Raw genomic sequence first — 13752 nt, 5'->3', positions numbered from 1 at the left:
GCAATATATTATCTTAAAAAGACAAAGAATATTTTAGAAATGTTTGTGTATATTTAGCACTCAGTTTAAATTTTATAGATCACGGAAATAAAATGCTTTTAATTTTCCTAACTTGGAAACATCTTCCACACATGATACATCAGATAACACCGACTTGTTGAATCAGGAGCCTCTTAAATCTCTCACACAAGTGTAATATTTGATGACGACAGAGTCTCACTTGTGGAGTTGATGAGGTGTCTGAGTACAGCCAGGGCGCCCATTCTGTTTCTCTCATTATTGTTTTCCAGCCTCTGCAGGACAAACACCATCAGTCGGTCTGGGAATGTGTTGGCTGTGTCAAAGACAGACAAAGCAGCTAATATTACGCTAGGACTAGGACATACAGAACTGTATTATAATCCACAACACAATATACAGATATTTGCTTGTTTTAAGTGCACTTTCAAATAAAATAACAGTATCAATTCCTCACTCAAAACACCCCAAACGTTTTACACAATCATTTAACTCAACTTGAACTTAATCCCCTATTCTCCAACCAGTACATTACAGCAGCAGTCACCTGATTGTGAACATACACTGCACTCTGACCATTCACATTTTAGTCAGCAAAGCAATGGTTCCAAACAGTAAATTGTCCATAAGGGGAATAAACTATCAGGGGAAGTTATAAAATCACTGTCACAGGGTTTATAAGCTGTAGAAGAAGTCAATGCTTCACTTAAATCCACTGACTGAGAATAAAATTGAAACGAATTACACTGTTTGGAGGGGGGAGGGGGGACCTACCAAGGATGGTGAAGCATCGCAAAACTTCATTGTGGTTTTTCACAGCTGGAGGATTATTATAGTCCACAGGTGAACACACCTGAAAAAGAGTACATCAGGGTACAAAGTTGGACAAATTTGTTGTCTAGCACAGAATAAATCTCTTTTCTTTGCTTAAACGAGGTAGACGGTCATAAACAGTTCGGTGTGCTTGAATATGAAATTGTGAGCAAAATATAATGCATCAATAAACATTAATAAAATGAGCCATTAGAGTGTCTCATTATTTAAAAAGGTATAACAGGACATGTCTTTTTTTTGGCAGGTTTGCACATGTGAGCTGGGTAGATATTTAAACAACCCAAGCCTGTTCAAAACCTGTTCTGTTGCAATAGCATGCTGAAGAAGACTACTTGCAAAACAGTTAGACACAGCCCATGTGTCTTCCACAAGAGAAAGAGAGAGACACACACAGAATGCATGAAAAGAATTTCCGCAACCTGCTGGTGCAGAGCAAAAAGAAGGCTATCCATCTGAGTCTCGAGCACCCTGCTGCCCATGTTCACAGAGGCCTCCAGGACCTGACAAAGGCTCTACACACACACACACACCAAAATACATACCAAAAAAAAAAATAAATAAAATAACTTGAGTGAAAGGTTATATTATTTAATAGCTTTGCTCATTATTCACCACTGATGCAACCAACAAAATACATCAAAAGTAAAACCTGCCAAGACTATAAATAAAGTGCTGAAACAATGTTAGTATACTGGAGCTTCAGTGAGTCAGGTCACTGTGAAGTCATGAAGAGCTGCACCTTGCTGATGATGTAGTGCTCAGGGTTTTTCTTGTACAAGTTAAGAATTGCAGGGAGGAGTTTAGGGAGCTGCTCCTCCAACTTGTCATGGGGCATCAAGTGACTCATCAATCCCAGAGCCTCAGCTACAGTCAGACGCAACTACAAGGTAAGAGCGCGCACACACACACACACACACACACACACACACACACACAATCCATGTGGGGACCTTCCATTGAGCTACTTAAAGCTATGCATATAGCTAAATCTAAGCCTAAACTTAACCTCAGTAACCTTTCCCCATTTATTCCCCAATTTGGTCACCTGCTAATTCCCACCCACAAGATAGCTCTTCTCCATCATACAACAACTACCACGTGTATAGATAGTTTTCACATGACGTCACAGAGTCGGGGATTCCCTGGTGGCGGCCATCTTGGAGGTCAAGCTTACCGTACGGGTCACTGAGCACACATTGTAGCGCACAAGTTACATTCATTTATATATTATTTACATTTATTTAAAGCTAGCAATGGTGCAAACTTGTTGTATTCACGGCTGTCGTAATAGGTCAGATGATGAAGTCAAGCGGAGCTTTTATGGAATTCCCACTGTACGGGAGCACGAAGGCGAGCAAACAAACTCAGCATACAAAGGAGAAATCTATGGCTTGTGAGAATCAACCGCAAGGATTATCAGCCTTCCAAACACAGCAAAGTCTGCTCCGATCATTTTATAAGTGGTAAGTTGTTTAAATAAACAATCAATTGTGTTTAAGTTTGTTTTTGGAAACCAAAACATCATGTGAACAATCTCTGGAGAATGCCTAACTGGAACCGCTGAGTGTAGGTTTACATTGTAATGTACACTTAATATCGCTCGTTTGTCACGTTTCTATTTGAAATTTGTCACTTCACTCACGCAAGGGTCATTTTTGAAAAACATTTTAGGTCTATTCTGTAGTCCTGAGCGGTGTGCAGGACTGCGCAAATGTGCGCAGCTTCCCGATTTAAACTGTTTTTTTCTCATCCTTATACTTCCTGTTTCATGGACTGTAACGGATTTGCTTATTTAGTAATTTTAATACAGAATTTACTTTGAAATTATAATCAGACACTCCAACGCCCCCCCTAAAAAAAAAAAATCGGATCGGCACGATTCAGGCGGCATCCGCCAAAAGGCGCGCTGTGAATATATAAAAGTTGTATATACCAGACAGCCTTTAAAGTTTGATGAAGTCAGTTTCAGGCTTTGGAGCAGGCTTTGGCAGTTTCAGGCTTTGGCAGCCCTGCATAGTCACTTGAAAATGCATCTTTGTCCACTTCGTAGGGGTCAATTCCCCCAATCAAGGCCAGTTTGGCTGCATACCGTGAGATGTGTATCTATATACTTCTGTTTGCTTGATTTTGCCGACATTGATCTTTATTTTAAAAAACTGACTATATAACTTCATAAATTCGTCCGAGATAACGTAGCCAGTAGTGGCGATGGTCCGTTTTGTTTGCCCTCCAAGATGGCGGCTGGGGGGGGTGTTCCCCGGAATGCCGTGACGTCAGTGAAAACTATCTATTCTCCAGCCAACCTCATCTTTTCAAAGTGCTACTCATGCTGCGTCACTGCACAACATAACACACTAAGGCCAAGTTTACATTAGACCGTATCTGTCTCGTTTTCTTCGCGGATGCACTGTCCGTTTACATTAAACCGCCTGGAAACGGGAATCCGCCAGGGTCCATGTATTCAATCTAGATCGTGTCTGATCCGGTGCTGTGTAAACATTGAGATACGCGGATACGCTGAGCTGAGCTCTAGCTGGCGTCGTCATTGGACAACGTCACTGTGACATCCACCTTCCTGATTCGCTGGCGTGTAGTTATGATTGTCTTTAGGCTTGCCATCCTTCCACTTGCAAGTGGTAAGTGATGTGCGCTGGGATCACACACACAGCGGCTCAGTCCCGAAAACACTGCTCGTGCACTTCACTCGCGCGCTGTGTGAGCTGCGCAGGGCCGGAGTGCGCACCCTCCAGAGGGCACTTGCTGTTCAGGGCGGAGTGATTTGGAGCGCAGAATGCCTGCGGAGCCGAGCGTATCCGTGTATTGGTGTTGCTGTGTGCACGCGAATCGTGTATTGGTGTTGCTGTGTGCACACTAATCGTTTTAAAAACGTTAATCTGATGATCCGCTGATACGGTCTAATGTAAACATGGGCTAAGAGAGCACAATCTAGCCTCTTTTGTATACATGATGGGCTCACAGATGCCCATGACTGGCTAGTGTCACTGTGATCAACCTGGGACAGACAGTCATCCCGCACACCCAGAAATCACGGCCAATTTCGCTCCCTTTGCTGGGAGCGTTGCCGGGATTTGAACTCTCAGTCTACCAATGACAGACCAAATGCTTTTTCGCAGGAGTCCATAGCTTTTAAATTTTCAATTAAAGCTGCAATTTTTGGTTTAAGAGAAATAACATTTTGCTAATGGGGACTAACCCATGTTCAAATTAACAGATATTTCCATCCTTGAAATAAAACATGAATTCTAAAATTCTCTGAAATAAAAAAATCTTATTGAAACACTAGTGTTTATGGAATTTAAGCATTTTCATACTTAAACAGTATTATGGTTAGTTAATCAAATGATGTTAGTATACTGTATAAGGGCATTTCAGATGAGAAGCAATTCCTGCTCTCCATTCCCACACCTTCCTACCTTTTCTGCACGTCTGTTACGAGAGAAAAATTATTACTGACGTTTTTAAAAGTGTGAGTGTGTGTGTGTATGGGGGGGGGGGGGGGGGGGGGGAAAGAAAATCGATAATTCTAGGACAATTCTATGATCACTTACTCTGAGCCTTGCTCCGATCGCCTCCCAATTTATGTCCCTGCAAATTGTAATACACATTATACAGCTCTGCGTAGTCTGTCAGTGGCAAAAGTAAATTTTCCTCTATCTTGTCACCTCAAAGTAAAGTGTGATCTAATCAGATAAGCAAGAGATCACATATTGATTGGTCAATTTCATACAAATAAATAAAACCTCACCCCATCACCTCAAAAGTTGAATTTTTTTTCCCCAATCTTGGAGGCAGGCAGATGTATTCTTGATCCATGCACACAATCAGCAAGTCTCTTGGGACTGTACCCGCCTGCCATACCCCCACCCAACCCACACACCTCACCCTCCCTGCCCACTTCCTATTAAAAATGAATTGAAGACTAGCAGGTGTCACTTCCCATGTGAAAAACCACACACTGCAGCATTTTGTAAAAACGAAAAATTATTACTGTAGCCATAAAGGGGGAAAATGTATTTTTCTTCAGACTCATTCATTGTTATATCTCAACAATTAATTAGTCTGAAAAATGTTTGTTTTTCCCCTTCTCTTCTCTCCCTCAGGCTTTCATTTTAGGTTAATTTTTCTTTTATTAGTCTTTAGGTCTTAAATGGCTACAGATACAGATTAATCCATGCAGAGAAGAGAGACATCACTGACTAACTGAAAATGTTCTTTAGTGAGTTTCTTACAACAGCATATTTCTACCAGAAAGGTCTCCAAATACCAAATCCACTTTCTCTTGTTTGAGAACAGTCATGTTCTTTGAGTAAAACAATGCTGTGCTCTTCCAGTTAGTGTGTGAAGTTTGCATTGTGGACTTTTGAATGTCTGTAAATACTCTAAAATTACAAAAGGGGTGTGCTCGGACTTCAAAAGTAGGTTAGTCAGATTTTTACTAACGAAAAATAAAATTTACATCACAGCCTTCCTCTTAAATCACTAACTTTTTCTCAAACAAGCTCACTGAGTCTCAAACAGCTAATCGAGTTAGCACTAATTGGTTTCTTGCTCTGTCGAATTTCTTGTACCTTGGCATCTCTGCTTTGCAGCCAGCTATTGAAGAGAATGTCATAGGCAGCGTAGATTTCACTGGAGAATGTGTCCTTGCGTACTGTGGGGTCTGGTGCTTTGTCCAAGTTGGCCAGGTAATCAAGAATGCTCTCGCTAAAGCGTGAAAGAGCTAAAGGCAATAAGGACATTTGATGTTAGCAGCAGAGTAGATATTTCAACATCCATCATACAGCACAGGGGGAAGAAGAAAAAACACCCCATCCCACCTGTGTATCACCTTCCAGGAGATCCACAGGGAAGTTTACAAAGTCTGTCAATATTTTGAAACTAAATGCTAGAAAACCTCAAAAGAGTAAGGAGAAGAGTTACTGTTTGAAGAGAAATGATTTATAAACCAAGATTAAAAAAAAAAAAAAAAAAAAGGCCTATAGTAGTAGCCTAATGATGATAATCAGAGCAGAGAGCCCCAAGATGTTATGGAAGTCACATGTAATAAGCAATTATTCTATCCACATTTCACTGGATATGAGCAATCGCATGCTCCGAATGGCTACTCTACTACTAGGCTATCAGCTTCTATACCATGAGTAAAGGAAAACAAAATGACAGAGTGCATCAAGTCAGATATACCACTTGATCAAGTATTTCAAAGAAACAGAAGTGGCTAAAAGAATATAGGTCTCCCCCCCCCAAAAAAAAAATATCTCCTGCTCCACACTTGTCGCTACGCGCCTCGTCGGCTATCAGCTCACGTACGACTCGATTTCGTGGAATCACTGCTAAATATAGACAATAAATAGCAACGATGACAAGCCTCTAAATGAGAATAGCATAAAAACTTGACAAAAATCCCTTTGCAATAACACATTCATCATAAATTGATGAAGTTTGATGACAGAATTGGCCTTGTGGTAATTTTATCCCAACACAATCAGTGGGCTTCAACTGTATCGACAAACTCGTCTTAACTTCACGCATACTGCCAAATATTATAAATCACTAACCAATGTTAGATCAAGTTAAAGAAGAGCTGAACAGTATTAAACAGAAACTTAATCTAAACATTAAACTAAAAGCATATTTTTGCCTCTGTGTAAGCTTCCTCTGGGTAATCTGGTTTTCTCCCACCTCCCAAAAATCATGCCAGTAGGTGGACTGGCAACTCTAAATTGCTCCAGTTTGTGAATGCATGTTGCCCTGCAATGACCTGGTGTCCTATCTAGAGTATATTCCTGCCTTGCACAAAGTGTTCCCAGGACAGGCTTCTAGGCCACCACGTTCCTGAGCAGGATAACGCATTTACGGAAGATGAATGAATGAAAACTCTTATCGATAAAAAGGAGCTCTTGCTCGTTTGCATCCATCACATCGTCTTAACGCAGGTGGCGGCTTCACTTCCCTGAATCTAATCTCATCTCATCTCATTATCTCTAGCCGCTTTATCCTTCTACAGGGTCACAGGCAAGCTGGAGCCTATCCCAGCTGACTACGGGCGAAAGGCGGGGTACACCCTGGACAAGTCGCCAGGTCATCTGAATCTAATCTTTAAAATTAATTGTCCTGCAGTTAATTGTAGGCTTACCAGATGAGAAGACCCACTTCATGTTGTCTTGCTTGGCCAGTCCTAACATAGGCAACATAGTGCCCAAGATAGCACTGAGGAACGGCACCATGCCATAAACTGCAAGAAAACACAAGTCATTCAGGAAATAGTGCGACTTTACAGGAGGAAAGTGTCAGGGAAGTCAAGTAAAGGCCAAGTAAAATGGGCAAACCAATCTAACATATGGTATCGTAAACATGAGGTTAAGAGAGGAACTGAAATAAAGCCATCGGTTGAAAGGGATGGTAAACACTATACTTAACATTCAAGGCCTCCTGGAAAGAATGTACAAATCTGTCAAATAATACAAATCCATCACAGGAAATGTGTTTGAGTGCTTCGTATGGAGTTACAATGCCAATAGACGTTTAGTTTAAACAGGTGCAAACAACATTGTTACTCTTAATGTATGAGTATGTACCATTGGAGTCGGAGAGACTGGCTAATGTTTGGATCACAAAGTAATGAGGTAGAACCCCTGGCTGGAACTTTCCAAGGATGTCCTCCATGATTTCATTGATATACTTGTTCCCTACCGCAACCAAAATGTTACTAGCCGTCTGCTGCCAGTCAGGAACGACTTCCTGCAGAGAAGAAACAAAGCTGAGATACTACAGTGAAAGCAATAAAAAAATTCCATCATCATTCTGAAGGTTCAAAACAAGGATATATCGTGGGGCAGTCCTTGAACTATTTATTACCTTAGACCTGGTCATTTCATCTGAGGCCAGTGAAATTGTCGTCTTTATTTTAGGGTAACTGATGTCCTCAAGCTTGCTTTTTACCACCAGCTCTATGGTCTGTAGAACCACCACTCTGTGCCCTGCCACCAGCTACACAAGACACACACGATTCATATTAAGCCTCTAACAAACAGATCTAGAGAAATTGGATAAAATTAAACAAAATCTAAAAATAAGCACATGAATAAATTTATGCAAACAAGTTTAATAAAGTGAATAAGAGATGGGTGAAATGGAAATTTCAAATCCTAAATCATAACAGAATAAGATTTGTCTACATCATACAGTCCTAATTACCCGCATACTGTCAGAATACTGGGGTCAGAATTTACCAGAAACCTGCATCTTTAAATTCATTATCTCCAAGAAATTCTATATGTCGTCATGCATTTGGCATTCTGCTAAATCTTCTTTAAGATAAACACAATACGATAAAGCCTAAATATTTAGTCATCCATGTAGCCATCAAAAACTATCTACAAACAGTATGTTATTTTAACCTTGCTGTTATATGTATAGCAGATACACTGATTCAAACATTAAAAGCAGTCACATTTAACTTAAAGCCCCCCCAATAAAAACAGCACATGCAATATTGCAGAATAATATAACAGATAATCAGAGAGATCACATGCTGAGTCATATTAGTGTGGGAAGGAAATGACAGATTCAATATAATGGCTCACTGAAGGACTCCGCTTTGAGTACGAAGGCATTTTAAACAGTCCTTGAGGACCGTTAGTCAGTGAACATTTCTTATATTCCATTGCCAAACATTTCAGAGTAGAAAAAATCTCTCAAATCACAGATCAACTAGTTGGCTGGGATAAATGTAAATCTTGGGATGACAGCTGCTTATTTAAGAGACTCAAATACCACTGCGTGTTTCCTTTTTAAGGAAATTGCAAAAAAAAAAAAAAAAAAGACAAGCAAATATTACAAAAATATACATTATATTGCCAGTGAAAGATGCTTGATTTAAGGCAAATGGTCCTTTCTAGGTGGTTTTGTTAAGAACAGCGAATGTCAAGTGTCAGGAACACAAAGTGAACACCAGCATCATTGCCTAACCTTGGAGTGTTTAAGCAGGTAGTCCTGGCACATAGACAGCACTTTATCTGGCTTCTGGTTCCCCAGTGTGAGGATGGACTTCCGAACCTGCTCTTGTACACCCACATCCTTATCATTAGCTGCATCCAGTAGAGCCAGGGTCACCTCTGATCACACACACACACACACTTTTGTAAATTTTCAGAAGGGAAGGAAAAAACGCACACATACTGTTGAGTTAAATGGGATCCCTTGTTATTATTAACAATATGACCTACTTCTTGAAATCCCAAAATACTCAAGTTTATTCCAGTTATCATCATGCCTCTGTGGCACACATGCACACACCCAGGCTACCCTCTATCTAGGTTTTTTTTTTTGGTCTGATATAAAATTAGTGTTAGAAAAAAAAATCTTTACCAAGTATTAGCAACTCCAGAATGTCACAAGCAGTCATGAAATACATCTGACTAGAGTGCTTAGGGGAAAAAGTATTGCTTTTTACTGCCTTAGATCACAATTTCATTGGATAGTTCCTGTCCAAGTTTCATGACAATAAGGCATGTGACCATCATCCAGCTAGTAACATGCTTTAGTATTGTAACTATAAAAGCAAAACAGGTTGTATTTAACAACTCTGCAAACGAACACTTCTCAAGAAAACATTTCCTTATACTCTCTCTACCAACAGACAGTGTTAAATAATGCTAGTGTTCAATCACATTAGGTGGATTACAGTGATTATAGCACATGCCAACAGTGTTACTGAGAGAACATGGTGTTTAATACAAAGTAAAGAATGTGGAGGCTTAAATTAGGGTATTTCTAAGTAAAAATGCACTGAATCTCTAATAGTTGCACATATTCAGTCCTGAGCACATATACCTAACGCAAAAAAAAAAAAATCCCAAAACAATGGTACCACTTCAGTTTGTTTAGCAAGATAAGTCCAAAAACAAAATTACTCAATATACTGGAAAATTAAAGAATTTCCCTGTTAATCCCATCTGTTTTATGATGTGAAGAAAATGATAATATCAGAAGAAATGTGAAAGGAAATGCTTAAAATCTGGACTCTATGAGCAGAAGATACCGATTTGGTCTAAGCCCAGTCTATACAGAGCTTTCAATGGGGAATCACGACTGACAGCAACACAATGGCAAACATTAAATATTTAACCATTAATACATTCGTTATCCATCTTACACACCAATCTCAAGAACGAGATTGCACACAGATTATGATACTAATCTTGGTTGTGTAATTTTAAATTCAATTTTAAAAGATTACAACCACTTTGAAGACAGGTGGGTTTTTTTTTTTGCTTGACAATGTAAAGCTAGACTGTTTAAGACTGAAATTTCTTTTTCAGTCGCTATAAGATATAGGAGATGGAACGGACCAGGTTGCATTCACTTTCAGAACAAGCAAAAAGTCAATTATTTTGTTCCACAACTGGTAGGAAATGCCATGAGCTGCTTACCAAGTCAGGTGTATTGAACCCAATGATAGAGCTCATACAATTATGTTTATGAATGGATATGGGATACCTTCAAAAAGGTGAGCATAAACATAAACCAAACCACAGATTCTGCCAAAATGCTGAGGTGGACAGATGCAATACAGCACTACAGAGTACTTCATAGCATGACAAAACAACATAAACACTAGTTTGATGTCAGAATGCTTCTTTAATCCAGTCATTGTTTAAACTGTCAGTACCTGTGTACTGTGGTGCTATATTGTGATGGTGTCCTGATAAAATATAATATCCACTGTATAATATAATAAGACACCATGTGGCGCCGATCCCCATTTCCATAGCCCTCGGCATCTCGCCTATTACATAGCTAGGGTTACAGTGGGGGGCTAGTCCTCTGGTAACCGCGAGAGTTTGACTACCCACTCGCATCTGGATTGCGGCGTGCCTTGCCAGACAGCAGTAGGCACCATTTTTATGATGGTCTTTGGTATGACCCGACTGTGAGTAGAACTCCCGATTGAGAGGCGGACACACTAACCACTAGGCCAACTCGCGGTATAAGATAATATGCAAAAAGGCAAATAGATCCATGTCGATTTCTGGAAGCCAAGTTGGCCATAGTAACCCGGACAAGCAGTAGAAGATGAATGTTGGCCATCTTTATATAGATTGCACCAATGTTGGGTCAAAGGAGCACTTTTCATAACAACCCTGCCAACACCGGGTTGCCCAGCTTGGTAAAAATCTCATCTCATCTCCTCTAGCCACTTTATCCTGTTCTACAGGGTCGCAGGCAAGCTGGAGCCTATCCCAGCTGACTACGGGCGAAAGGCGGGGTACACCCTGGACAAGTCGCCAGGTCATCACAGGGCTGACACATAGACACAGACAACCATTCACACTCACATTCACACCTACGGTCAATTTAGAGTCACCAGTTAACCTAACCTGCATGTCTTTGGACTGTGGGGGAAACCGGAGCACCCAGAGAAAACCCACGCGGACACGGGGAGAACATGCAAACTCCGCACAGAAAGGCCCTCACCGACCACGGGGCTCGAACCCGGACCTTCTTGCTGTGAGGCGACAGCGCCAACCACTACACCACCGTGCTGCCCTGGTAAAAATGTTTGTGTAAAAATCTTTCCCGTCCTGTTTGAACAGTGTGACATAAGATAAAGGTGCGTTGGAAGGTCAGATCAAGAAGCAGGCCAGGAGGTGAAAAGTAAATAAATGTGACGTGATAGTGAAAATAAGAGCTCAGAGTGTACTTACGCTCCACATCACTCTCCTCGATGACCCCCATGGCGGTGGAGTGGAGATCATCTAGCTATACATCTGTGATTCCTGCTGGCTTTTAAAAACACACAACACTTATGAAGAGAGAGACAGAGAGAGAGAGGGGAAAGGGGGGGGTGTTTGTGAGAACTTTTCACTGACAATTATTTAATGAAAGTTTTATTATTAAAATACTGCCTACAGCAATTTCTAATAAAAGGATTTTGTTTGTTTAAAAGGCAGAAAGTTCAAAACTGTCAGATATGGTGGGGAAATTGGGTCCCCACCAACATACATACATACTGTACACTACCGTTCAAAAGTTTGGGGTCACTTAGAAATGTCCTTATTTTTGAAAGAAAAGCACTGCTCTTTTCAATGAAGATCACTTTAAACTAATCAGAAATCCACTCTATACATTGCTAATGTGGTAAATGACTATTCTAGCTGCAAATGTCTGGTTTTTGGTGCAATATCTCCATAGGTGTATAGAGGCCCATTTCCAGCAACTCTCACTCCAGTGTTCTAATGGTACAATGTGTTTGCTCATTGCCTCAGAAGGCTAATGGATGATTAGAAAACCCTTGTACAATCATGTTAGCACAGCTGAAAACAGTTGAGCTCTTTAGAGAAGCTATAAAACTGACCTTCCTTTGAGCAGATTGAGTTTCTGGAGCATCACATTTGTGGGGTCGATTAAATGCTCAAAATGGCCAGAAAAATGTCTTGACTATATTTTCTATTCATTTTATAACTTATGGTGGGAAATAAAAAAAAAAGTGTGACTTTTCATGGAAAACACAAAATTGTCTGGGTGACCCCAAACTTTTGAACAGTAGTGTACATACATACATGATGCATGACAGCTTTACACCGACTACCTCGATTATCTAACTGTGACTACATTTCTCCTCTAGTTTCCATCTTTTACCAAGGCGTGACATATTTAAAGCAACATAAAAACACAAGTAAACAGACCTACGTGGAGTCACAAGCTGCCTTGTCAGTTAGCCAGCTAGCAAACTGCTCACTTCCTCCTCAGCCGATAGGAACCTAACCAGGGCTAGCTAGCAAGCAGGCTAATTCACATTAGCCTCCTGACAACCAGGTTTTAAAACTTAAAAAAAAGAGAGAGAATTAACAGCTGTAATGCGGTAGACTAAACTCAATACTACCTTTCTCTCTTTGTTTCTGCCTTGTTCGCTTGGTGAAAACACAGCCACAGTGGATCCTCACTCCACAACATGAAACACAGCTAGTTAAATCCTCCGACTGACGCAGATCCTGTGAGTCACTAATATAATTCATCCATCCGTCAGAGTTAAAAGCCAGCGATTCTGTTAGTCGACATGATATATTGCAACACTGTGCTGCATGTAAACACGCAGGATCATGTGCTTCCTGATTACATCCTATGCAGCATACTAATTAGTAGGCGTGGTCTTCTGGTGACCTGCTGCTGTAGTGCGCGTGTGCAGGTTAGCATCGCCCAGGCAGGTGGGCGTGTCCGAACCAGCAAATCATCAGAGAGGAAAAACTGAAGGTTTTTTGTTTGTTTGTTTGTTTGTTTGTTTTTAAATAAGGAAAAAACTATCCATCCATTATCTGTAGCTGCTTATCCTGTTCTACAGGGTCGCAGGCAAGCTGGAGCCTATCCCAGCTGACTATGGGTGAGAGGCGGGGTACACCCTGGACAAGTCGCCAGGTCATCACAGGGCTGACACATAGACACAGACAACCATTCACACTCACATTCACACCTACGGTCAATTTAGAGTCACCAGTTAACCTAACCTGCATGTCTTTGGACTGTGGGGGAAACCGGAGCACCCGGAGGAAGCCCACGCGGATAACATGCAAACTCCGCACAGAAAGGCCCTCGCTGGCCATGGGGCTCGAACCTGGACCTTCTTGCTGTGAGGCGACAGCGCTAACCACTACACCACCGTGCCGCCCGCATTCCATGCTGAAAGTAATAAATACAAAATCACTGATGGGACTAAATGATGGAGAATTTGTTGTGCGGGTCACTATGCTGGAGAGTCTTTTCATTCTCACTGAAATTCTGTGTGATCACCTGCAGTCCAAGGATTTAGATCTTGCAACTTAGTAACTGAATGAGTTGCTTCTGTTGATGATTCCTTCCATCCATCCAACCATCACTGCTTAT

General features: G+C 40.9%; 1 protein-coding gene across 10 annotated transcripts in view; it reads right to left on the bottom strand.

Moving 5' to 3' along the window:
• mroh1 (maestro heat-like repeat family member 1) overlaps positions 1–13012 on the bottom strand; it is a 52739-nt gene extending 39727 nt beyond the window's left edge. For 2 of the 10 annotated variants that reach the window (XM_060921893.1, XM_060921902.1), the window contains exons 1-11: positions 12758–13012; positions 11580–11658; positions 8842–8987; positions 7729–7860; positions 7449–7611; positions 7007–7105; positions 5442–5593; positions 1592–1732; positions 1272–1364; positions 793–871; positions 221–334 (exon numbers count right to left, since the gene is read on the bottom strand). In XM_060921893.1, the coding sequence (XP_060777876.1) occupies positions 221–334; positions 793–871; positions 1272–1364; positions 1592–1732; positions 5442–5593; positions 7007–7105; positions 7449–7611; positions 7729–7860; positions 8842–8987; positions 11580–11610 (1150 nt within the window). In that variant the 5' untranslated portion in view covers positions 11611–11658; positions 12758–13012. The other 8 variants (XM_060921898.1, XM_060921894.1, XM_060921900.1 and 5 more) reach the window with 8 other exon arrangements.
• Positions 13013–13752: the final 740 nt, after the last annotated feature.

This window comes from Neoarius graeffei, chromosome 5, assembly GCF_027579695.1.
Source record: "Neoarius graeffei isolate fNeoGra1 chromosome 5, fNeoGra1.pri, whole genome shotgun sequence".
In the NCBI taxonomy this organism is placed as follows: Eukaryota; Metazoa; Chordata; class Actinopteri; order Siluriformes; family Ariidae; genus Neoarius; species Neoarius graeffei.
The sequence above is the reverse complement of the archived record's forward strand: the minus strand, read 5'-3'. Positions and strand labels throughout refer to the sequence as shown.